Source organism: Pelodiscus sinensis, chromosome 10 (assembly GCF_049634645.1).
Source record: "Pelodiscus sinensis isolate JC-2024 chromosome 10, ASM4963464v1, whole genome shotgun sequence".
Taxonomy (NCBI): domain Eukaryota; kingdom Metazoa; phylum Chordata; order Testudines; family Trionychidae; genus Pelodiscus; species Pelodiscus sinensis.
In genome coordinates, this window is record NC_134720.1 from 10,583,447 (window position 1) to 10,607,321 (window position 23,875).

A 23,875-nucleotide genomic window follows, 5' to 3' on the forward strand; every position below is an offset into this window, starting at 1 on the left:
GCCTTCAATGCCAGGCTGACCAGGGCCCGCATCGTGATGGAGGGGGCCTTCGGGCGACTGAAAGCCCGCTTTCGATGCCTCCTCACCCATCTGGACCTGGCCGAGCACAACATCCCTCCCGTGGTGGCAGCATGTTGTGTGCTCCACAATTTGAGTGAGTGAAAGGGGGAGGCTTTCCTGCCAGCCTGGATGGCTGAGGCTGACCGCATGGCAGGACACTACGGTCAGCCCCGCACTGCCGCCATCCGGGAAGCCCAGCGGGGGGCCGTCCGGATCCGGGAAGCCCTGCGGGAGAGCTTCCAGGTGGAGGAGGAGGACTGACCTCTCCCTTGCATGCCCCACTGGGGCCTTCTTCCACCCTACCCCCCTTCCCCTTTCCCCTCCCTACCCACTGTAAAATAAAGACATCTGTTTTTCAAACAAAAACGTCTGTTTATTTCACATAACTGGGGTGGGGGAAGGGAGGAATGAGGGTGGGAGAGGGGAGGGGGAAACCTGGGACGAGGGAGCTGGAAGGGGAGGGAAGGGAGGAAGGGAAAGGAAAGCTCAGGGGTGGGAGTCCGGCTGCCTCTCCCGTCTCGCCACACTGCAGGTCTGGGGGCGTCGGTGGGGAATGGTTGTGGAGGGTGGGGCAGGAGGGACGGGGGGTGTGGAGGAAGCAGGAGGGGGAGCTGGGGGAGCAGGAGGAGCAGCAGGGGGAGCAGCAGGAATTGGGAAGCGGTCGAGCAGGCTCTGGAGGTGGCCTCGCAGGGCACAGCCCTGCTCCTCCAGGGCCTCCAAACTCCTCCGGCACAGCCTCAGGTCCTCCTGGACCCAGTGGTCCTGGAGACGGAGCTGTTGCTCCAGGAACTGGAGGTGCCGCCTCTGGTAGTCCTTCTGGTTCCTGGCTCTCCTGCTTGCCCGGGCATGGGCAGCTGCTGCAGGCAGGGTGGTGCGCCCTGCAGGCCCAGGTGCTGCGGCTGTGGTGCAACAAGAACAGCGGTCAATTACCCCAGGGGCCCAGGTGTGTGAAACCCAGCTCCCCTCTGCAAGGCCAGGGCCCCTGCAGGATCCCCAGCTGCTGCTCCGTGGTGGGCAAGGCCCAGGTGCACGGTCCCGGGACTCCCTCTCGCCCCAGCCCCCCGTACACATAAGGGGAGCACGATGGTACTCACAGGTAGACGCCTCCCCGGCCTCAGACGACACAGGCGAGCGGCTCTGTGGGGTGCCTTGGGGGTCCCAGGTCCTGGGCAGGCTGCCGGCAGGCTCCTGGCTCTCGGAGCCCTCCTCCTCCTCCTCCTCCTCCTCCGTCTCCTGGAGCGGTCCCTTTGCCCCGGGGTCTATCATGTCCCGGGGGGCAGGGACGGCATGAGCCCCCAGGAGGCGGTCCAGAGCCTGGAAGTTGGGGCAGGCCTCCGGGTCGGCCCCCTGGCAGGTAGGCCCGGGAGGAGGACTGCCGCAGGTCTTTGATTTTGCAGCGCACCTGTTCCCGGCTGCGCTGGTGGCCCCTGGCTCCTGTGGCTAGTGTGGAGATCATGGACATTGGAGGCTTCCCCCCAAACCTGGATGAGGTCCACGATCTCCGCACTTGACCAAGTGGGTGCCCGCCTCTTGCGTCCCCGGGCAGGCTCCTGGGAGCCGCCAGGCTGGTCCTGGGGAGCAGTGGAGGGCTGGGTGTCCTCAGGTGGCTGGCTCATTTTGTGGCAGGTGCAGGGTCTACTGGCTGGGTGCTGGCAGTCTTGCAACTGGCACAAACTGTGTAGCCAGCCCGTGGCCCTTTAAGGGCTCCGGGGCTGGGAGAGGGGTAATAGAGTTTCCCTGGTGTTGGCCAGAGTGGCCACCAGGGCAAGCTGGGAAGGGCTAGCTTCCCACTAGTTCGAATTAAGGGTCTACACAGCCCTTAATTCGAACTAGCTAGCTCGAACTAGGCTTAATCCTCGTAAAATGAGGTTTACCTAGTTCTAACTAAGCGCTCCGTTAGTTCGAATTAAGTTCGAACTAACGGAGCGCTAAGTGTAGCACCTATGAAAGTTAGTTCGAACTAACATCTGTTAGTTCGAACTAGCTTTGTAGTGTAGACATACCCTAAGAGATCAGAGAGCTTTAAGTTTTAAGATGGATAGCAAAAATCTCCAGACCCCAATTAAAATTGGCACCTTCACCTTAAGAAAGCAGAAATGTCCTTTCATAGTCAGGATGATACCAACCAACAGACCTTCTCCCACTCTTGAAAATGAATTCTGTCAGAGTGTCTGCTGAGCTTCACAAACAATAGATACTAAAGTGTTTCCATATTAAAGTTATGGTAAAAATATAAGCAGAAGATCATACATAACTTACTATAGTTCTGAAAGTATAACAGAGGGATTCAAAGGAGACTGGAGATCAGAAAGTGCTTCTTTGTATGCATTTTGTTTTAAACAGGTATGCATTGCATCTTTTCCTTTTGTTTTGCTTTGCTTAATGGAATTCAGTTTTATTAGACTATTTAAGGTCTTCAATTTATTGAGGGCTTCAACCTGAAATAGATTTTTAAAAGTATTCTGAATCATTTATGAAACTAAATAAAATGATAATTTAAAATCCATACTATACAACTACAAATGCCAAATCTCATTTTAAAAATAAAAGGTCCATTAAAGATTTGGTTCAAATGTTAAAGCTAATGATAACAACAGTTTTTTTTAATTACAGTAAGAGTTAGGGATGTTAATGGGTAACCAGTTAAATAGTTACCCAGTAAGCATCATTAAAGGGTGATGCTTACTGGGGAATGGTTAACCAGTACCTTGAAGCAGCCCCTTGCCTGCATAGGGGCCAGGAGCAGTCCTTGACTGAGGATCAGCCCTTGTCCAACCCCAGCAGGCCCACTCCAGTTTTGCAGGAGCACCCCCTCCCACCCATACATTGGTGAAATGTAGTGTCAGTACAAATATAGCTATTTAACTAATTAAATGGGATTTTACATCCCCAATAACAGTGGACTGCAGCGAAGATGCCATTTCTGAAGAGTAAAATTTTCAAGAGCATCTAAGTGCCTTAGATTTCTAAGTCACACTTTCAAAAGTACCAGACTTTCAATGGGGTAAAATTTCCCCATAAAACTTATTTTAGTGTATAGACTATATACATGTATTATCTGTTCCATATACAATGTACTTTAAGAACTCTCGCCAATTTTCAAACTAGGTGAATAAAATTTGGCACAGATTCATACTGAAGTCAGTGGGACCAGTGGACAGTCATCACCTTTGAAAAAAATGTATTTGTGTGTATAAATATGGATTCAGGCAACATGCTTTACACACTCAACTTTAACTAGATTATCAGTTCAGTACAATCCTAACAATGATCCCACAAAAAAACATAAGCACATGGTTATGTTTAAGTTAAAAGTTGTGCTAAACCTTTCCTTTTCACCCCCCCTCCCATGGGAAATGAAAATTACACCCCCCCCCCCCATGAGCACATGAAAATGACACTATTTTATTAAATTAAAACTGGACTTACCTGTCAGTGAAGACAGGAAAACCAATGTAAAAATGAAATCCTGGTCTTCTGAAGTCAACAGGATTTTGTCATTGAATTTAAATGGGACTAGAAATCCATCCTAAATATTTCTGTTAGTTTTTCCACTATGGTTGACTCACTTTTAAAAGAACTGAGGGGAGGCCACAAAAAGCTGTACTATTGAAATTGTTTGTGTTAGGTAAGGCTTTTTCTCTTGCCATTGACACTTTTTTTCTTTGCCACTGCAAATAATCCACATCCGTAATCCAAATCATAAACCAGAAGGCTTTAAAAGACTGGGAAGGAATATAGAGGTTTGCCAGCTATTTAGTAAAAGAAACTTTTCTAACTTATTTAGAGATCAGAACTAACTAGTCTACTGTCTCATAATACGAATACTTTTGAAATATTTGGTTGATTAGAAAACAAACAAAATTGTAACTAGTTTGTATCAATCTTTGTTGAAAAGTTTCACAACAAAACTCCATGTATGACATACTGATAAAAGGACCTGGATAAACAAATTGCCCCAGAGGAATAGGGTTTGATCTGGAAAAGAGGACCAGCAATCTCACTTTGTAGCACTGTAACAGAAAATTTCATTTTAAGATACTGTTTAATGGTATCTCACACCAGAGAGATTAAAAATATAGACAGATTGAATGGGGATAAGTGTTAGAGAACACTGATGAAAGAGATCACTTTATGCATATGCAGCGGACATGTTCAGTCATTAGAAAACACTGGAATGCAATCAGACCAAATAAGATAATTGATGCATATTTATTACTAAATTATGCTAAATACATGGGATTGGATTTAATGCATTCGAGGGTACTAAGTGAGTTGGCAGAGGTCATTGCAGATCCTTTGGCCATCATCTTTGAAAACTAATGGAGATCGGGAGAGGTCCCAGATGACTGGAAAAAGGAAAATGCAGTGCGCCCATCTTTAAAAAAAGGAAAGGAGGACAGTCCAGAGAACTACAGACCTGTCAGCCTTACCTCAGTCCCTGGAAAAATCATGGAGGGGATCCTCAAGAAATCCATGTTGAAGCACTTAGAAGAGGGGAAGTGATCAGGAATAGTCAACATGGATTCACCAAGGGCAAGCCATGCCTGACCAATCTGACTAGCTTCTGATGAGGTAACTGGCTCTGTGGACATGAGGAAGTCAGTGGATATGATATACCTTGACTTTAGCAAAGCTTTTGATACGGTCTCCCACAACATTCTTTGCAGCAAGTTAAGTATGGATTGGATAAATGGACTGTAAGGTGGAGAGAAAGCTGGCTAAATTTTTGGGCCTAGCGGGCAGTGATCAACAACTCAATGTTGGGTTGGCAGTTGGTTTCAAGCAGAGTGCCAAGGATTGGTTCTAAGACCAGTTTTGTTCAACATCTTTATTAACGACCTGGATGAGGGGATGGATTGCACCCTCAACAAGTTTGCGGATGACACAAAGCTAGGGGGAGAGGTAGATAAGTTGGAGGGCAAGGATAGGGTCCAGGGTGACCTAGACAAATTGGAGGATTGGGCCAAAAGAAATCTGATGAGGTTCAACGAGGACAAATGCAGAGTCCTGTATTTGGGATGGAAGAATCCCAAGCATAGTTACAGGCTAGGGACTGATTGGCTAAGCAGCAGTTTGGCAGAAAAGGACCTGGGGATTACAGTGGATGAGTCAACAGTGTGCCCTAGTAGCTAAGAAGGCTATTGACATATTAGGATGCATTAGGAGAAGCATTGCCAGCAGATCTAGAGAAGGTATTATTCCCCTTTATTTGGCACTGGTGAGTCCACATCTGGAGTACTGCGTCCAGTTCTGGGCCCCTCAATATAGAAAGAATGTGGACACATTGGAAAGGGTCTAACGGAGGGCAACCAAAATAATTAGGGGGCTGCAGCACATGACCTACGAGGAGAGAGTGAAGGATTCGGGCTTATTTAGTCTGTAGAAGAGAATTGAGGGGTGGGGGAGGAAGCGGGGAGGAAGGGATTTGATAGTAGCCTTCTACTTCCTGAAGGGAGGTTCCAAAGGGGATGGAGAGAGGCTGTTCTCAGTAGTGATGGATGACAAAACAAGGAGCAATGGTCCTAAGTTACAATGGAGGAAGTCTAGGTTGGATATTAGGAAAAACTATTTCACTAGAAAGGTGGTAAAGCACTGGAAGGGGTTACTAGGGAGGTAGCAGAATCTCCATCCCTAGACGTTTTTTAAGTCCCGGCTTGACAAAGTCCTGCCTGGGATGATTTACTTGGGACTGGGTCCTGCTTTGGGCAGGGAGCTGAACTCGATGACCTCCTGAGGTCTCTTCCAGCCCTAGGATTCTTTGATTCTATGCGTCTTTGATTATCTGTTGGAGCTGCCAGAATGATCATGGAAAATGAAATAAAGAATGAGTCTCTCCTCTGCTAGTACAGGTTGAACCTCTCTGGTCCAGCAACATCCATGGTCCAGCATGATTTTAGTTAGCCAGATGTCCACTTATCATGGGTGTGGCCAGGTTTCCCATGGTCCCATAAAGTTTATAGCCACCAGTCCTAGCTCTCAGTATTCTGTCCTGTTTAGTTTTAATTTATACCCATAAGTGTCTTCAAAGACAGTAAGCAGTCAAAATGTTGGTAATGCTGCTAAGAAAATACTGAATTCTTGCGGTTTGGCAAATTCTCTGGTTTGGCACCGGTCAGGTCCTGAGGGTGCCAGATTAGAAAGGTTCAAACTGTAGTTGCTCAGATACTGAGAGAATCGCATTTGAAAAATTAAAAAAAACAGCAAACTGTAGAGGAATGGTTCAAAAAACCATGGGAAGTTGTGGTTATGGAAAAATTAGCATACAAATGAAATTAATTGTTAAGAATGAGCTAAAAAGTGTTTTGAGGACTATAGTTTGAAAAGTGCTATATTTTTCACAAGAAAAAGTACTTACCCTAACATACTTAAAGTTAAGGTATGTTTAGACTACATCCCTCTTTCAAAAGAGGGATGTAAATTAGACAGATTGAAATTGCAAATGAAGCTGGGATTTGAATTTCCCGCACTTCATTTGCCTAACGGCAGCCGCACGTTCTTTCAAAAATGGGTATTTTGAAAGTGAAACTGCAGCCTAGATGTGGTTCTCTTGAAAAACAAAACAAAACAAAACACAAAACCAACCCTTTTTTGAAAGATCCTATACTCCTCAAAAAACTGGGAGTACAGGATCTTTCAAAAAGGCTTTTTCCCCGCCCCTAAAGGAATCGTGTCTAGACAGCTATTTCACTTTCAAAATAACCGTTTCACTATATGTGACCTCACCAGTGCCAAATAAAGGAGAATAATCACTTCCCTAGATTTGCTGGCAATGTGCCTACTAATGCATCCCAATATACCATTAGCCTTCTTGGCTACAAAGGTACACTATTGGTTCATATCCAGCATCTCATCCACTGTAATTCCCAGGTTCTTTTCTGCAGAACTGCTGCTTAGCCAGTTGGTCCCCAGTAGCAGGGCTTGCGATCTTTCTATCCCAAGTGCAAGACTCTGCACTTGGCCTTGTTGAATCTCATCAGATTTCTTTGGGCCCAATGGTCCAATTTCTGTAGGTCACTCTGGACCCTATCCCTGCCCAACAATGTACCTACCTCTCCCACTAGCTTAGCATCACATATAAACTTGCTGAGGGTGCAATCCATCCCCTCGTCCAGGTGATTAATAAAGATGCTGAACAAAACCAGGCCCAGAACCAACTGTTGGGGCACTCTGCTTATTACTGACCACCAACCAGACATCAAACTGTTGATCACTAACTTCTGAGCCTGATGGTTTAGCTAGCTTTCTATCCACCTTACAGTCCATTTATCCAATCCATACTTTTTAAACTTGTTGGCAAGAATTCTGTGGGAGACTGTTTCAAAAAAGTCAAGGTATATATATATATATTTGCTGTGCATTAAATAAACTGAACATAGTGTGGCAGGGCGTTGCCCTGTACTGGCCCTTTAAGGGGCTGAGACCTGGAGTCAGGAGGAAGCCCAGCTGAGGCAGCTAAGGAGGGCCCAGCAGGAGGTCATATAGAGCAGCTCCAGAGAGGAGGAGGGAGACCAGAGAAGACCTGCCTGCAATGAGAGAGGCTTCAGCCTAGCAAACCCAGGTTACCCGGCCTGCGGCCCAGGACTGCAAGGAGGCAGTCATGGAGGGCGGGGCTAAATGCTAGCATGGAGGCAGCCGCGGTTCACAAGGAGGCAGCTGCGGTAGGCTGTGGGAGTTTGAGCCAGGGAAGCTTCAGGCCATAAGTCCACAAGGCAGGGTTGCAGGAGGCAACCGGGCAGGCAGAGTGGGAGAAGAACTGGGGGTCCTAGGGAGTAGAGAGGACCCTGGAAGAGGAGCAGAGGAAGAACTGACTCCCCCCCCCAGAAGGGGGCGCAGACCAAGACCGGAGTGGTCACTGCTGGAGGGCAGTGCCCCGAAGACACCACCACCCCCAAAGGGGGCATGTCGGAGCAGCCAGCTACTTCCCCATAGCCACCCTGAGGGAAGAGCTGTGAAAAAAGTGAGTCAAACCCGCTAAAATACATACTACCTCTGTTTTTCAGACATACAGGATTACTGCTGCAGCTCAGGTCTTATGTCAATGAAATTTTGACACATTAAACTCTTCTGAATACATTTTGCAATTAAAACTTGGCAGATCAATTAATAGCACATTGTCATATGTTTAGAAATGAACCTCACCTCTCATCTATGACTGGTACCTCCACAGAGGTAGCAACAATTTTATTTCTTATCTTCTGATTTGAGCAATCTATGTAGACTCCATTAAAATGTAGGGCATTATTTCAGAATCCTTATTAAAGCAAAAATCCGGATTACCTCCCAGCAAAAGCCAAAGCTTCAAGAATTGACTCTTTACAGTCACCTACTATGTTGACTGTTCCCCCTAGAATGCATGTACCCTATTTGCTAATCTCAGTAGCATTAGGCAAGTGCTTCCCATTCCTATGTCTCTCTCACTAGCCCTTTCTTCTCTTTAGCCCACATTGTTCTTATGAAAGACTGACTCCCCCATATCATCAATGGAATAGATTTTTCACTTGCAGGCAGGAATAAGTGAAGACAAATATTTAACAATCAGTACCTGTTTGGAAAGAACCTTCATGTGAGCAATACTTCCTCGGCAGTAAGCTTCAAGAATTACACCAAACTGTACTGAGACAGCAGGTATGTGCACCTCTGACCTACAGGAAGCATCATGTGAAAACAGAAAAAAAAAATCACTGGAGTTGCAAAGATAGATTCTTTCCATTTTATAGAAAAGAAATCTTCAAGCTATTACAATAGGAAAAAATGGTTACTTACTTTGTAACTGCTGTTCTTCGAGATGTGTTGCTCATGTCCATTGAAGTTATGTTTGTGCACACTGCATGCACAGATTCCAGAGCTTTTTTCCTTAGCAGTATCTGTCAGGCCAGCCAGCAAGCCCACTTGAGTGGCACCAGCATATTGGTGAATATATATGCCTGCTGGCCCTCACCCCCTCAGTTCCTTCTTGCCAGAGTCTTCCGACAAAGGGGAGGTGGGTGGGGTTTGGAATGGACATGAGCAATACATCTCGAAGAACAACATTAACTGTTTTTTCTTCGAGTGCTTGCTCATGTCTATTCCAGTTAGGTGACTCCCTAGCAGTACCACAGGAGATGGGGTCAGAACCTTATTGTGCAATGGATTGCAACACAGTCCTACCAAAGGCTGCATCGTCTCTGGCCTGCTGTGTAATGGTGTAGTGTAAACATATGAATGGAGGACCCTGAGGGGCACTTGTGTGACAATCATCAATGAGGCCTGTACCCTTATGGAATGGGCCATAAGCAGGGGCGCCATCCATCCCGCAAATTCGAACAGGCCTGATGCAGGAAGTGAACCACGAGGACAAGCACTGGGCCGACATCGGGAGACCCCTCATCTTTTATGCTATAGAAATAAAGAGTTGGGGTGACCTGCTAATCTTTCTTGTCTTATCGATGTAGAAGGCTACGGATCTCTTCATGTCTAGGGGCTGCTTCCTAGGTGTTGCATGGAGTTTCGGGAAGAAAACAGGGAAGTAAATATTCTGGGACATGTGATAATGTGACATGACCATGGGCAGGAATGACTGGTGGGGGTGAAGCCTAACCTTATCCTGAAAGAAAACCATATAAGGGGACTCTGATGTGAGGGCACTCAGCTCTGACATTCTCCTAGTTGATGTAATGGCTACTAGGAAAACTATCTTCCACTAGAGGTGCTTCAGGAAGCCGTGTCCAAGAGTTCAAATGTGGTACTCATGAGTCTTGTAAGGACCAAATTTAGGTCCCATGTGGTTAGGTGTTGGTGCACGTATGGATACAGCCTATCCACCCCCTTGAGGAATCACTTAAGCCAGTGCGTTCACAATACTGTCCTGCTCCCTTCACCTGGATGGAATGCTGTGATGGTGGCCAAGTGGACCCGTAGGGATGAAGTTGATAGCCCTTGCTGTCTAAGGTGAAAGAGGTAGTCTAGGATGAGGGCGATAGGGGTCCCCATAGTATCTACCTTGTCCCAGTAGTCCAAAGTGAAAAATGCTTCCATTTAGCATCATGGGTTTTCTGCTCTCCACAAGGACCCTCCTAACTGCCTCTGAACAGAGGTGTTCTGGTTAACCACAAAAGTGCCGGGCTGCCAGTGGAGGGATGACAGGTTCGGGTGGCACAGCTGCCCTGCCCCTGGGTCCTGGGTGATCAGGTCTGGAGTCAATGGTAGGTAGCATGATAGGCTCCTCTACCACTTGGTCCAGGAGCATAGGGTACAAGTGTTGGCATGGCATGCTGGGGCTATCAGGATGATTGATGCTGCGCACCTCCTGATCATCAGAAGGAACTTGTACAGAAAGGGGAAGGGAGGAAACACAGAGAAGGTGGGGGGGGGGACACACTGTACCAGTACTGCATCCCTTAGCGACTCCTTCCCCGTCTCAGATATGAGCAGTAGCTCAGACACTTGACGTTTCCCTGGGAAGTGAACAGGTCGGGAGGGGGATAGCCCCACCCCTGGAAGATGACATCCAAGATATCCATCTTGATGGACCACTTGTGGGCCCTGAACAACCTGCTGAGCTGGTCTGCCAAGCTGTTGCGGTCCCATGGTAGATAAGATACGTCCAGGTGGATCCCGTGTCCAATACATAGCTCCCAGAGACATTGGGCTTCCTTGCATAGGGGAGAAGAATGAGCCCCACCCTGATGATATAGTGCATGGCTGTGATGTTGTCCGTGAACACTACCTTGTTCTTCAGGTGGGGTAGAAACACCAGGCAGGCCAGCCAGATAGCCCTGAGTTCTTTGACATTCATGTGGCAAGAGCTCTCGTTGGGGGACCTCATACCTTGAGTTCTGAGGTTTGACAGATAAGCTCCCCAACTTGTGTCCGATGCTGTGTTACCAGCTGAACTGATGGGGCCTGTCTGGAAAATGGGATGCTGTGGAAAATGACCTGTTCCTGAAGGCACCAGTCTAGGGACTGGGGAACCTATTTCGGTACCATGACCATCGCATCCATAGGTTCTCCTAGTGGGTTGCGTACTGTTGCCAACCACACCTGAAAGAGTTCAAAGCTGCAGTCTGGCGTGCTGGACCACAAAAGTAGCAGGTTGCCATGTGGCCTGATGGTCTGATGAATGCGCATGATGTTGTAAGGGGCAAAGCCGTAAGGCTGTCGATTATCGCCCTATTGGCTAAAAGCCTGACCCTGGAGAGGGACACTCTCACCAGTATGGATGATCCCAAACAAAGTCTATTATCTGGGTTGGATGGAGAGTGGACTTCTCCTCACTTATGAGGAGACTCAGTTCGTGAAACAGTTTTCCTTACAAAGTGTATGTGGCTGAGGACCTCATCCCTGGATGATCCTCTGATTAGCCAGTCTATTAGGTAAGTGAACACCTGGATTCTGTGCCTTCTCAAGAAGGCCACTACAGCGGCTATGCACATGGTGAAAGCCTTTGGTGCTGTGGAGAGGCCGAATGGGAGGAATGAGAACTCAAAATGGTCTTGGCCTACTGTGAATCTTAGGAATTTCCTGTGGGATGGAATTATCAATATGTAGAAATATGCGTCGTTCAAGAGGGTGGCATACCAGTCTTCTTCCTCTAGGGAGGGGATGACGGAGGTGAGGGTGACCATCATGAACCTTGTATGTCTTTACAAACGAGTTGAGGTTCCTTAGGTTCAAAATGGGACAAAGCCCCCCCCTCCTTCCCCCTTGGATTTGGGGATAAGGAAATAGCAGGAGTAAAACCTTTTCCCTTTGAACTCCTCTGAGATAGGCTCAACCACTCCCAGGAGCAGAAGTGCAGATACCTCCTGCTTCAACAGTAGCTCATGAGAGGGGTCCCTGAAGAGGGATGGGGAAAGGGAGTGGGAAAGTGGGCAGGAAAGGAAAGGGATAGCACATCCTCTTTCCACCAGGCCAAGTACTGAACAATCTGAAGTGATTCGGGACCAGACAAGGAAGAAATGAGAGGGCTGGCACCACAGGATGGGGTTAGCAGGGAGGCTGGGATGCCAACCTCAGGTGTAATTTCAAAACGAGGTCTTTGGGCTGCTAGTTAGGGAGCAGGGCAGATCCCCTTTTGGAATCAGACCTAGAACCCCTAAGTCTGTTCTTGCCATTGTTATAGTAGTTATTCTGACCCCTCCTCCTGCCCTGGTCAGACCTGAACAATTGCTAGAAGGGTTTTAGGGCAAGTCTAAGATGTAGGGGTCTCCGCTGAGGGTCCAGGGTATGGATCCCCAGGGATTTTAGTGTAGCCCTGAAATCCTTGAGACTATATGGAGCCTCAAGTCCATCTGCTCAGAGAACAGGCCGGTCCCCTCAAAGGACTGTCCAGTGTGTTTTGGATCTCAGGTGGGATCCCTGACACCTAAAGCCAGGCATTATGCCTCATAACCACCCCGGTAGCCATAATGAGAGCAGCAGAGTCTGAAGCTTCTGGGGCTGCTTGCATCGCTGTGTGCGAGACTGCCCTGCCTTCATCTAACAGGGCCCCAAACTCCTGCCTTGCATCTTGTGGACAACATTCCCTATATTTGTCCATCGCAGACAATGTATTATATGCATATCTGCTCAGCATTACTTGCTGATTCGTGATTCGGAGTTGCAGTCCCTCCATCACGTAGGTCTTCCTGACTAGGAGGTCTAACTTCTTCGGCTCCCTGCTCTTAAGCATAGTCCCAGGGGCCCTTGTCTTTCTTTCTTCCCCATTGCATGGACTACCAGGGACGCCGAGGGTGGGTGGGCATACAGGTTTTCATGCCTAGACTACAGGAAGAGGTAGCACCTCTCCACCCCTTTTTGGGTGGGTGTAATGGAGGTGAGCGTATGCCACAAGGCCTTGGAAATCTTGGACAGTTTTCTTAAGTGGCAGTGCGACCCTAGCTGGGGTATCTGCTGTCAAGATGTCTACCATAGGATCCAGGTCTTCAGGTACCTCCTACACCTGTCAGCTTGCGGAGTAAGTCTTGATGCATTCTAGCATCCATGGCAGGCATAGAGGGCAGGGGTCAGACAGAGCCTTATCTGTTGAGGAAGATGAGGACTCTCTTGGGAGGAGTTGCTCCAACTGCTGTTCCATTGCCTGTGGTGGTGGAGCAACTGGTACAGAGGGCTGGGCCAGCACACCCTCTCCCTCTAAGGGTGGTCTTGCCACTTCTTAATAGGAAGATTGGCCTGCTTCCAAAGCTGGGGCCCTGGTAAGAGGAGTAGCTGAGCGAGTGTCCCTTGAAGGAGAAGTCACCAAGAAATGTCTGGAAGGAGGTGGTCCCTGGGCCTGATGATATGCCCAGAGGGTCCAAAAGGGCGACTGCTATTGAGGTCAAGGTTGTTGAATGGCTGGGCTAGAGTGCCGGGACCGGGAACGGTGCTGCAACCTGGATTTGTTAGGTGAGACCCTGGAACGGATGGAGTCTGTGTCTGACTGCGATGAGTATTCTAATGCTAGCCACGGTGCCAGGGAGCAATGAGATGACCTGTGTCTGGCCATCACTGCCAGCTTCCTTCTGTGGGTCAATACTGGAAGTGCCATTGGCGGTGATGGTGGCGGCATCGGGTGCAGATACTGGCACCAAGGGGTAGTGCAGATCTGTGATGGCCGGTACTGGGGCCGCTGATGTCACCAGAACCTGCGGTGCCATGAGGGGCAGTGCTGACATGGTGGTTGGTGCCTGGGTTTCTGTATGGGTTGTTGTTGGTGGCAGCAGCAGCACCAGTGCAAGCACTGGTATGGGGGGGGGGGGGCTGCTGCTGCGGCAGCATCAGCCCCAACATCAGAGCTGGGATAGGCACTGGGATCGGTGTGCACATAGGTGCCAGTGACCATGGTTGCCCTGTCTGCTAAACTGGATCTGGTACCAATAGAGGTGCCTGATGTTCCTCATTGGCAACCGTGATCAGTCCCGGTGATGAGGTGAGCTCTATGAGCTTACGCACAGCACTGAATGCCTCTGGAGTCTATGGCGGCTGAACCTCTTCGATCACTACGTCCGGTGCTGGACTCTCTCTGCATTTTGAGCTCAACCAGTGCAGATGTGGTGTGAGAGCCTTCTGACACAATGCTGTGGCTACCTGCCTACCTCCATGGTGCACTTTATGGCCATGCTTCATAGGGGACTGTGGCAGGACGCTTGCCCTGCACTGGCCCTTTAAGGGCAAAAACCCAGACCTGAATGAGGGCTGAGAGCGAAGCCCCAGCTGAGGCAGCTGTTGCTAATGAGGGCCCAGGTGGGGGCCATATAAAGAAGGGCTCCTGGAGGGAGAGGGGAACTTACTGCTTGTTTTAATAGAAAGCAAGAGGGACCTTGCTGTTTAGGATAGTCAAGACAGAAGCAGACTGTGAGGGACTCCAAGAAAATCTCACCAAACTGAGTGATTGGACAACAAAAATGGCAAATGAAATTTAATGTGGATAAGTGTAAAGTAATGCACATCGGGAAAAATAACCCCAACTATACGTACAGTAGGATGGGGGCTAATTTGGTTACGACAAATCAGGAAAGAGATCATGGAGTTATCATGGACAGTCATAGAATCATAGAATCATAGAATAATAGGACTGGGAGGGACCTCGAGAGGTCATCGAGTCCAGCCCCCCGCCCTCAAGGCAGGATCAAGCTCCGTCTACACCATCCCTGACAGATGTCTATCTAACCTGTTCTTAAATATCTCCAGAGAGGGAGATTCCACCACCTCCCTTGGCAATTTATTCCAATATTTGACCACCCTGACAGTTAGGAATTTTTTCCTAATGTCCAATCTAAACCTCCCCTGCTGCACTTTAAGCCCATTACTCCTTGTCCTGTCCTCAGAAACCAAGAGGAACAAATTTTCGCCTTCCTCCTTGTGACACCCTTTTAGATATTTGAAAACCGCTATCATGTCCCCCCTTAATCTTCTTTTTTCCAAACTAAACAAGCCCAGTTCATGAAGCCTGGCTTCATAGGTCATGTTCTCTAGACCTTTAATCATTCTTGTCGCTCTTCTCTGTACCCTTTCCAATTTCTCCACATCTTTCTTGAAATGTGGCGCCCAGAACTGGACACAGTACTCCAGCTGAGGCCTAACTAGTGCAGAATAGAGCGGCAGAATGACTTCACGAGTTTTGCTTACAACACACCTGTTGATACAACCTAGAATCATATTTGCTTTTTTTGCAACAGCATCACACTCATATTCAACTTGTGGTCCACTATGACCCCTAGATCCCTTTCCACCATGCTCCTTCCTAGACAGTCGCTTCCCATCTTGTATGTATGGAACTGATTGTTCCTTCCTAAGTGGAGCACTTTGCATTTCTCTTTATTAAACCTCATCCTGTTTACCGCTGACCATTTCTCTAACTTGCTAAGGTCATTTTGAATTATGTCCCTATCCTCCAAAGAAGTCGCAACCCCACCCAGTTTGGTATCATCTGCAAACTTAATAAGAGTACTCTCTATCCCAATATCTACATCATTGATGAAGATATTGAATAGTACGGGTCCCAAAACAGACCCTTGAGGATCTCCACTTGTTATCCCTTTCCAGCAGGATTTAGAACCGTTAACAACAACTCTCTGACTACGGTTATCCAGCCAATTATGCACCCACCTTATCGTGGCCCTATCTAAGTTATATTTGCCTAGTTTATCAATAAGAATATCATGCGAGACCGTATCAAATGCCTTACTAAAGTCTAGGTATATGACATCCACCGCTTCTCCCTTATCCACAAGGCTCGTTATCTTATCAAAGAAAGCTATCAGATTAGTTTGGCATGACTTGTTCTTCACAAACCCATGCTGGCTATTCCCTATCACTTTATTACTTTCCAAGTGTTTGCATACGATTTCCTTAATTACCTGCTCCATTATCTTCCCTGGGACAGACGTTAAACTGACCGGTCTATAATTTCCTGGGTTGTTCTTATTCCCCTTTTTATAGATGGGCACAATATTTGCCCTTTTCCAGTCTTCTGGAATCTCCCCTGTCTGCCATGATTTTTCAAAGATCATAGCTAAAGGCTCAGATACCTCCTCTATCAGCTCCTTGAGTATCCTGGGATGCATTTCATCAGGACCTGGTGACTTGCTGACATCTAACTTTCCTAAGTGATTTTTAACTTGTTCTTTGTGTATCCTATCTTCTAAACTTACCCTCTCTCTGCTTGTATTCACTACGTTAGGCACACCTCCAGACTTCTCGGTGAAGACCGAAACAAAGAAGTCATTGAGCATCTCCACCATTTCCAAGTTTCCTGTTACTGCTTCTCCCTCCTCACTAAGCAGTGGGCCTACCCTGTCCTTGGTCTTCCTCTTGCTTTTAATGTATTTATAAAAGGTCTTCTTGTTTCCCTTTATGCCTGTAGCTAGTTTGATCTCATTTTGTGCCTTTGCCTTTCTAATCTTGCCCCTGCATTCCCGTGTTGCTTGCCTATATTCATCCTTTGTTAGTTGTCCTAGTTTCCATTTTTTATATGACTCCTTTTTTATTTTGAGATCATGCAAGATCTCCTTGTTAAGCCAAGCTGGTCTTTTGCCATATTTTCTATCTTTCCTACACAGCGGAATTGTTTGCTTTTGGGCCCTTAACAACGTCCCTTTGAAATACTTCCAACTCTCCTCAGTTGTTTTTCCCTTCAGTCTTGCTTCCCATGGGACCTTACCTACAAGTTCTCTGAGCTTATCAAAATCTGCCTTCCTGAAATCCATAACCTCAATTGTGCTGGTCTCCCTTCTACCTTTCCTTAAGATCATGAACTCTATTATTTCGTGATCACTGTCCCCTATACTGTCTTCCACTTTCAAGTTCTCAACTAGTTCCTCCCTATTTGTTAAAACCAAATCCAGAACAGCTTCTCCTCTGGTAGCTTTTTCAACCTTCTGAAACAGAAAGTTGTCTCCAATGCAGTCCAGAAACTTATTGGATAGCCTGTGCCTCGCTGTGTTAGTTTCCCAACATATGTCTGGATAGTTGAAGTCTCCCATCACCACCAAATCTTGGGCTTTGGATAGTTTTGTTAATTGTTTAAAAAAGGCCTCATCTACCTCTTCCACCTGGCTAGGTGGCCTGTAGTAGACTCCTAGCATGATATCACCCTCGTTTTTTACCCCTTTTAGCTTAACCCAGAGACTCTCTACACAGCTATCTCCTACGTTCATCTCCACTTCAGTCCAAGTGTGTACATTTTTAATATACAAGGCAACCCCTCCTCCCTTTTTTCCCTGTCTGTCCTCGGAAAACTTCCACACACTGTGCAGCAGTGGTCAAAAAGGCAAATAGAATGTTAGGAATTATTAGGAAAGGGATAGAAAATAAGACACAGAATATCTTACTGCCCCTGTATAAAACTATGGTATGCCCACATCTTGAATACTGTGTACAGATGTGGCCTCCTCACCTCAAAAAAGATATTTTGGCCTTGGAAAGGCTTCAGAAAGGGGCAACTAAAATGATTAGGGGTTTGGAACGGGTCCCATATGAGGAGAGGTTAAAGTGACTGGGACTTTTTAGTTTAGAAAGGAGGAGACTGAGGGGGGCTATGATAGAGGTATATAAAATCATGAGTGGTGTGGAGAGGGCGGATAAAGAAAAGTTATTTATTAGTTCCCATAATAGAAGAACTAGAGGACTCCAAATGAAGTTAATGGGGAGCAGGTTTAAAACTAATAAAAGAAAGTTCTTCTTCACACAGCGTGTAGTCAACCTGTGGAACTCTTTGCCAGAGGAGGCTGTGAAGGCTAGGACTATAATAGAATTTAAAGAGAAGCTAGATAATTTCATTGAGGTTAGGTCCATAAAAGGCTATTAGCCAGGGGATAAAATGGTGTACTTGGCCTCTGTCTGTCAGAGGCTGGAGAAGGATGGCAGGAGACAAATCGCTTGATCATTGTCTTCGGTCCACCCTCTCTGGGGCACCTGGTGTTGGCCACTGTCGGCAGACAGGATACTGGGCTAGATGGACCTTTGGTCTGACCCAGTACGGCCGTTCTTATGTTCTTATGACCTGACTGCCAGGGAAGCAGAGCAGTGCTGAGGAGGAAGGCAGGGCTGGAGAAGCTCTGGCCAAGCTAGTTCCCAGGTTTGAACCCATGTGGCCTGAGTGTCCCCTCCCGGGGGGGGGGGGGGGAGGTAGAGATAAGGGGAAACTCCCCTGATAAGAACAGTCAACTTCAAACTAATTACACTACTTAATTACTCTAAACTACAAGAACTGTATTTAAAAGGTAGACTAACTACCTAGCCAAGCTCTCCAGCTACCATCATGGGCAGTAAGAAGGAACTGAGGGGTTGGAGGGCCAGCAGGGACATATATGAGCCAATATAGTGGTGCCACTCCAGGGGTCTTCCTGGCTGGCCCAACAGATACTGCTAAGGTAAAAAGCTCCAGAATCCATGCACGTGGCATGCACATACCTAACTGGAATAGATATGAGCAAGCACTCGAAGAAGTAGTTATTGCTTCCATAATTCAACACAAAACTCAATACTCTGACTTAAGTAAATGCAAAGCTATATTTGAGAAAACAAAATCCTAATGCAGGGCCATGTTCCTAAAAACAGTACAAGCCAATGTCTAGGTGCTAGGCTTTGAAACAAGAAGCATTCATTTCTATTATAGTTTCTTCATTCTTTGGCCTAGAAACATTTCAGAGGCACTTTAAAAATCACTGGGAAGGAAGTCATGCTTTTAAATCAGTCATCACTACCTCTTTGGCTAGAAGTGATTTTGATAAAAGGGATGTTAAGAAGCAGTTAACTGGCTAATTGAGTAGTCAGTAGAATTTTTATCAACTACTTGATTAGTTGATAAGGGAAGGCAGCCCAGCTCAGTCTCGGCTCAGGCTAGTCAAGGACCTACCCCTGCTGTAGCTCTGCAGTTTAAAGGTCCCGGAGCTTGCCTAGCTCTTAGTACATTTAAACTGCAGTGCTGCAACAGGGGTAGGTCCCTGAGCTAGGCTCCCTGCCTGGCCGCAGCATTCTCTTGCTGCAGCCAGCTCAGGCCTCTGCAGATAGAGGCTGCTTTGCAGCAACAGCCCTTGTCCATGGGGGAGGGTCCTGCAGACAAGGGCTGCTGCTGGAACAGCCTCTTTTGGGGCCTACTGCAGGCAGAGGCTGCTTCGTGGCATCCTCCCGTCCCCCTCCCCCCGCCCATCCTGCTGCCTCCGACACAGGCAGCAGCACGGCAGGAAGCAGGTGACACTGCAGAGAGAGTGCTGGGGGGATCTGGCTTTTAATCCAGCTCCTTTTAATTTTCTCCCCCCCGTGGTGTTTTAGATGCTGCTTATAATTATTAGAACTGGGAGCACTGGCTGTTGGGAATCTGGAAGCACAGGAAACAGGAAGGAGGGGGGAAGGAGATGGGCCAGGCCTGAGTGAGAGCTACAGAGGTGAGCAGCAGCAGCTTTGTAAAGAGGTTTCACCTTTATTAAATAAAGGCCTGTTGAAGTTTGTTACTACCTTGCTTGCATGATACAACATTTTGGCGATGAGGAAGGATCTTCTGCCTCTGAACCCACCTGCACCCTTTCTGCAAAGCCCAGGTGAGCCTCCAATTGCTTTTACTGCCTGGATCCATATGTTTGAGACTTATCTGCTTGCAATCAGTGCTACAGAGATTTCTGAAGTAAGAAAGCGTGCTCTGCTAATCCACTGCCTTGGAGCAGAAGGGCAGCATATATTTTACACTTTTCCCCTTGCAGATGAAAAATATGAGACTGCACTCATTGCATTAAAGAACTTTTTTGTGCCAAAAGTGAAAGTAGTAGATAATCGCTATAGATTTCGCCAGCGTGAGCAGAAACCAGGGGAGACTATAATGCAGTATGTTGCTTCTCTGAGGAGTCTGATTGTAACTTGTGACTTTGGGAATATGGCAGATGAGATTATTAGAGACCAGCTCATTGAGAAAACAACCATGCTTTGTGTAAGAGAACACTTGCTTCTAGAACCACAACTTACACTGGAAAAAGCAATAACCATTGCTACCCAGATTGAGTCAGCTATAGCAGAAGCCAAAATAATGAGCATGGATACAGGAGGCCCAGTCCAGGCTGTGACTCATTTGCAGAAAAATGCACGATTGCTGCAGACAACAATCACAAGGGGAAAACTAATGAAAAACCACAGAATCAGCAAATTCAAAGCACAGCAAAAGCATGCTTTCGCTGTGGATCCCCACAACACCTTGCAAGCTACACAAGATGTCCTGCAAAAGAAGCTCAGTGCAATCACTGCAAAAAGATTGGGCATTTTGCTAAGGTATGCCACAGTAGTCAGTCCAATCAACAGGTGCATGCAGTTACAATACCAGATGTTACTGTGCTGAGTGTGGACAAAGTCGCTACTGCACATATTCCAGAGCAGATAAGGTACACTGTAAATGTTTCTGCCATACCTTAAGGCAAATCATATCCTATTCAGCTAATGTTGGACATTGGTTCAGCAGTATCTATGCTACCTGATTCCATCTATTTGCATTACTTTAAAGATGTGCCTCTTACTAAACCCAAACTGTACTTGGTGTGCTATTTGAAAAACCAAATTCCAGTACATGGCTGCCGGACAGCAACCATGACTTTTGGTGATTGCTGTGTAAATGCAGAGTTCTACATTGTCCACAAAGGCACTCCTATCCTTGGCAGAGATTTATTGTCTGCTTTAAACCTCAGGGTAGTTAATGGACGAATTGATCTTCCTCAGCAAAGCACTCTTGCAGTACGCACACCAATTTCAGCTGGGACCCAAGACCAGGTTGAGGAGAAACTTGGCTGTGCTTATGGGTTTGTGCATAAAGTTAAAATGCGACATAATGTGATGCCTGTACGACAGAAGTTACGGCAGTTACCATTTCAGTCAGGGAAGCTGTTTCATAGGAACTTAAACTTGTTCAAAAAGACATTATTGAAGAGATTGACTTCTCGGAATGGGTTTTACCTATAGTAGTGGCACAGAAGAAGGATGGAGGCATTTGCCTTTGTGTGGACTTAAGGGAGCCAAATAAAGCTATTGTGATTGACAGCCACCCTCTTTCTCACATTGAAGTAGTATTTGCAGAACTCCATGGAGCAAAGATGTTTTCTACTCTTGACTTGCAGAGCGCATACCACCAGGTTATGTTGCATGAAGATAGCAGAGACCTCACAGCATTTATTACACGTGAGGGACTATTTCGTTTTAAACGGGTTCCATACGGTCTTGCATCTGCCCCAAGAGCCTTCCAAAAAATTATGTCATTGATTCTGAAGAATCAACATGGAGTTAAGTGCTATCTGGATGATATTATCGTGTTTGGGAATACTTCTGAGAAGCATGACAATAATCTGCAATGTGTACTAAATTGCATCAGCATAGCAGGCCTCAGGCTCAATATATCTAACTGCAAATTTAGGCAAAGAGAACTCTCCTTTTTGGGGCATACAATTTCACCGGCTGGACTAAAACCTGATCCAGATAATATCCTAGCAATTTCAAATGCTCCTCTTCCATCAGATTTGCAAACCTTACGTTCCTTCTTGGGTCTAACCTCCTGGTATGCAAAATTCATTCCCAATTATGCTTCTTTCATTGAACCGTTACGAGAATTACTACGGAGAAGTGCAACGTTGGTGTGGACAACGGATGCACAAGCTAGTTTGGAAACTGTGAAAGACTTGATTGTACATAGTCTAGTACTTGCACTATTCAGTCCTGCATTGCCCACAATTGTGACTACTGATGCTTCTGATTATGGACTTGGGGCTGGCCTCACACAACTTCACGAGGACAACACAGAGAGGACTGTTGCATTTGCTTCAAGGACACTGAGTGATACTGAGAGAAAATATTCTACAGTTGAAAAAGAAGCACTTGCTTGTGTCTGGGCTACTGAAAAATGGAGAACTTACCTGTGGGGCCACATGTTCAAGTTGCGCACAGACCACAGCCCTTTGACAACATTGCTAATCACGAAAGAATTGGGAAGAGCAGGGAATCGTATTGCTAGATGGTTTGCAAGACTACTCTCTTTCAATTATGAACTGGAATATAAGCCTGGAAACCAAAACGTGATAGCTGATTGCCTTTCTCGCCTGCCTCGCCTGCCTTTGTCTTCACCAGATGGTCCACTGGAGGATGAGGATGAAGCAGTTGCACTTATTACAAGCACTCTTACTGCAGTAACAAGAGAGCAACTTCAAGCTGCTTGTTCAGCATGTCCAATTCAACAAAAGCTACAGGAATTTCTGACAAAGAGATGGCCCAGTAACCCTAAAAACTTTGACCCAGTTTTGCTGCCTTATTTTAGAATTTGGGATGAACTTTCTTTGCTTGATGGCTGTGTGCTACAAGATACACACCAGCTACTTGTGCCAGAAGAGTTACATCCAAAACTCATACACCTGGCACACGATACTCATCAAGGTATTGTCAGAACCAAACAACAACTACAAGATCTGTATTGGTGGCCAGGGATGGACTCCCATACTGAAGCAATCATAAAATCCTGTGTCACCTGCCAAATGTATGATAAGACGGCAGTGACATGTACCCCACCATTACAGCCTGTTCCTCTTCCGGATTCTGCATGGGAAAAAGTTGCGATTGACATCGTAGACCCTTTGATACTGCTCCAATTGACTGTCGTTATGCCATCACTTTAATAGAATATTTCAGTAAATGGCCTGAAGTGGCGTTTACCTCACAAATTTCTTCTGCTACAGTAATTAAGTTCTTCTTTACAGTTTTTGGCAGGGAAGGTAACCCCAAAGAACTGGTTTCAGATAATGGTAGTCAATTTACTTCTGTGGAATTTGAAACTTTTCTAGCAAGAGAAACATTTTACATAGAAGATCATCCCTGTATTACCCTCAAGCCAATGGGGAAATCGAAAGGTTTAACAGAAGTTCGAAAGAGAGTTTGCAAACGGCTAAACTGGAAGGGCGCTCATGGATAACCTTCACTACAGATTTCTTACAAGCTTACAGGGCTACACGACATGCCACAATGCAAAGATCACCCGCAGAGTTACTGCATGGAAAACAGATGAATACTAAACTGAACATTACTGGATTGTTAAAGACAAGACCTGATGCACCAAATGAGGATGCTTTGAGAAAAACAGTTGAACAGAAGCAAGCAAAGTATAAGGCTTTCACAGACAAACAGCGGAGTGCTAAGGAACCTAAGTTTGAGTGTGGTTCCTTCATTAGAGTAAGAAAACCTGGAATTTTACACAAAGGGGACAATAAATTCATATCTCCTCTTAAAATCATAAAGAAGAAAGGACTTTACACTTATTGAGTTTCTGATGGGCAGGTATGGAATGCTTCTTATCTTGCACCTGCCTATGCACCAAGAGGAGATGATGCCAACACCCAGCCCGCGTTGTATGACTTCACAGTAGCACCGACACAACAAGACATTGCACTGGAACCAGGGTTTGAGAGATCATCTGTCAGACCTAGACGACCACCTGTCTGGACTAGAGACTATGTTATGTAGTATTTACAGCGTTTTCAGTGTAATATTTCTGCCAACAGTATAGCGTCTTGTTCCATATGTGTTGCTGTGCTTAGAACAACGTTTATTTTATAATGGGAGAGCTTCTTAAGAGAGGAGGGAATGTGGTGTTTTAGATGCTGCTTGTAATTATTAGAACTGGGAGCACTGGCTGTTGGGAATCTGGAAGCACAGGAAACAGGAAGGAGGGGGGAGGAGACGGGCCAGGACTGAGTGAGAGCTACAGAGGGGAGCAGCAGCAGCTTTGTAAAGAGGTTTCACCTTTGTTAAATAAAGGCCTGTTGAAGTTTGTTACTACCTTGCTTGCATGATACAACACTCCTGCACCAACTTCTGCTCTCCGCCCCGCCCCCCCCAGCTG

General features: G+C 46.6%; 1 protein-coding gene across 6 annotated transcripts in view; it reads right to left on the reverse strand.

The window, feature by feature from the left end:
• PIK3CB (phosphatidylinositol-4,5-bisphosphate 3-kinase catalytic subunit beta) overlaps positions 1–23,875 on the reverse strand; it is a 229,428-nt gene that overhangs the window by 63,150 nt on the left and 142,403 nt on the right. For all 6 annotated transcript variants that reach the window (XM_075937524.1, XM_075937519.1, XM_075937522.1 and 3 more), the window contains 2 exons: positions 8,606–8,705; positions 2,320–2,498 (listed from right to left, as the gene is read on the reverse strand). In XM_075937524.1, the coding sequence (XP_075793639.1) occupies positions 2,320–2,498; positions 8,606–8,705 (279 nt within the window). The remainder of the gene's footprint in view (positions 1–2,319; positions 2,499–8,605; positions 8,706–23,875) is intronic.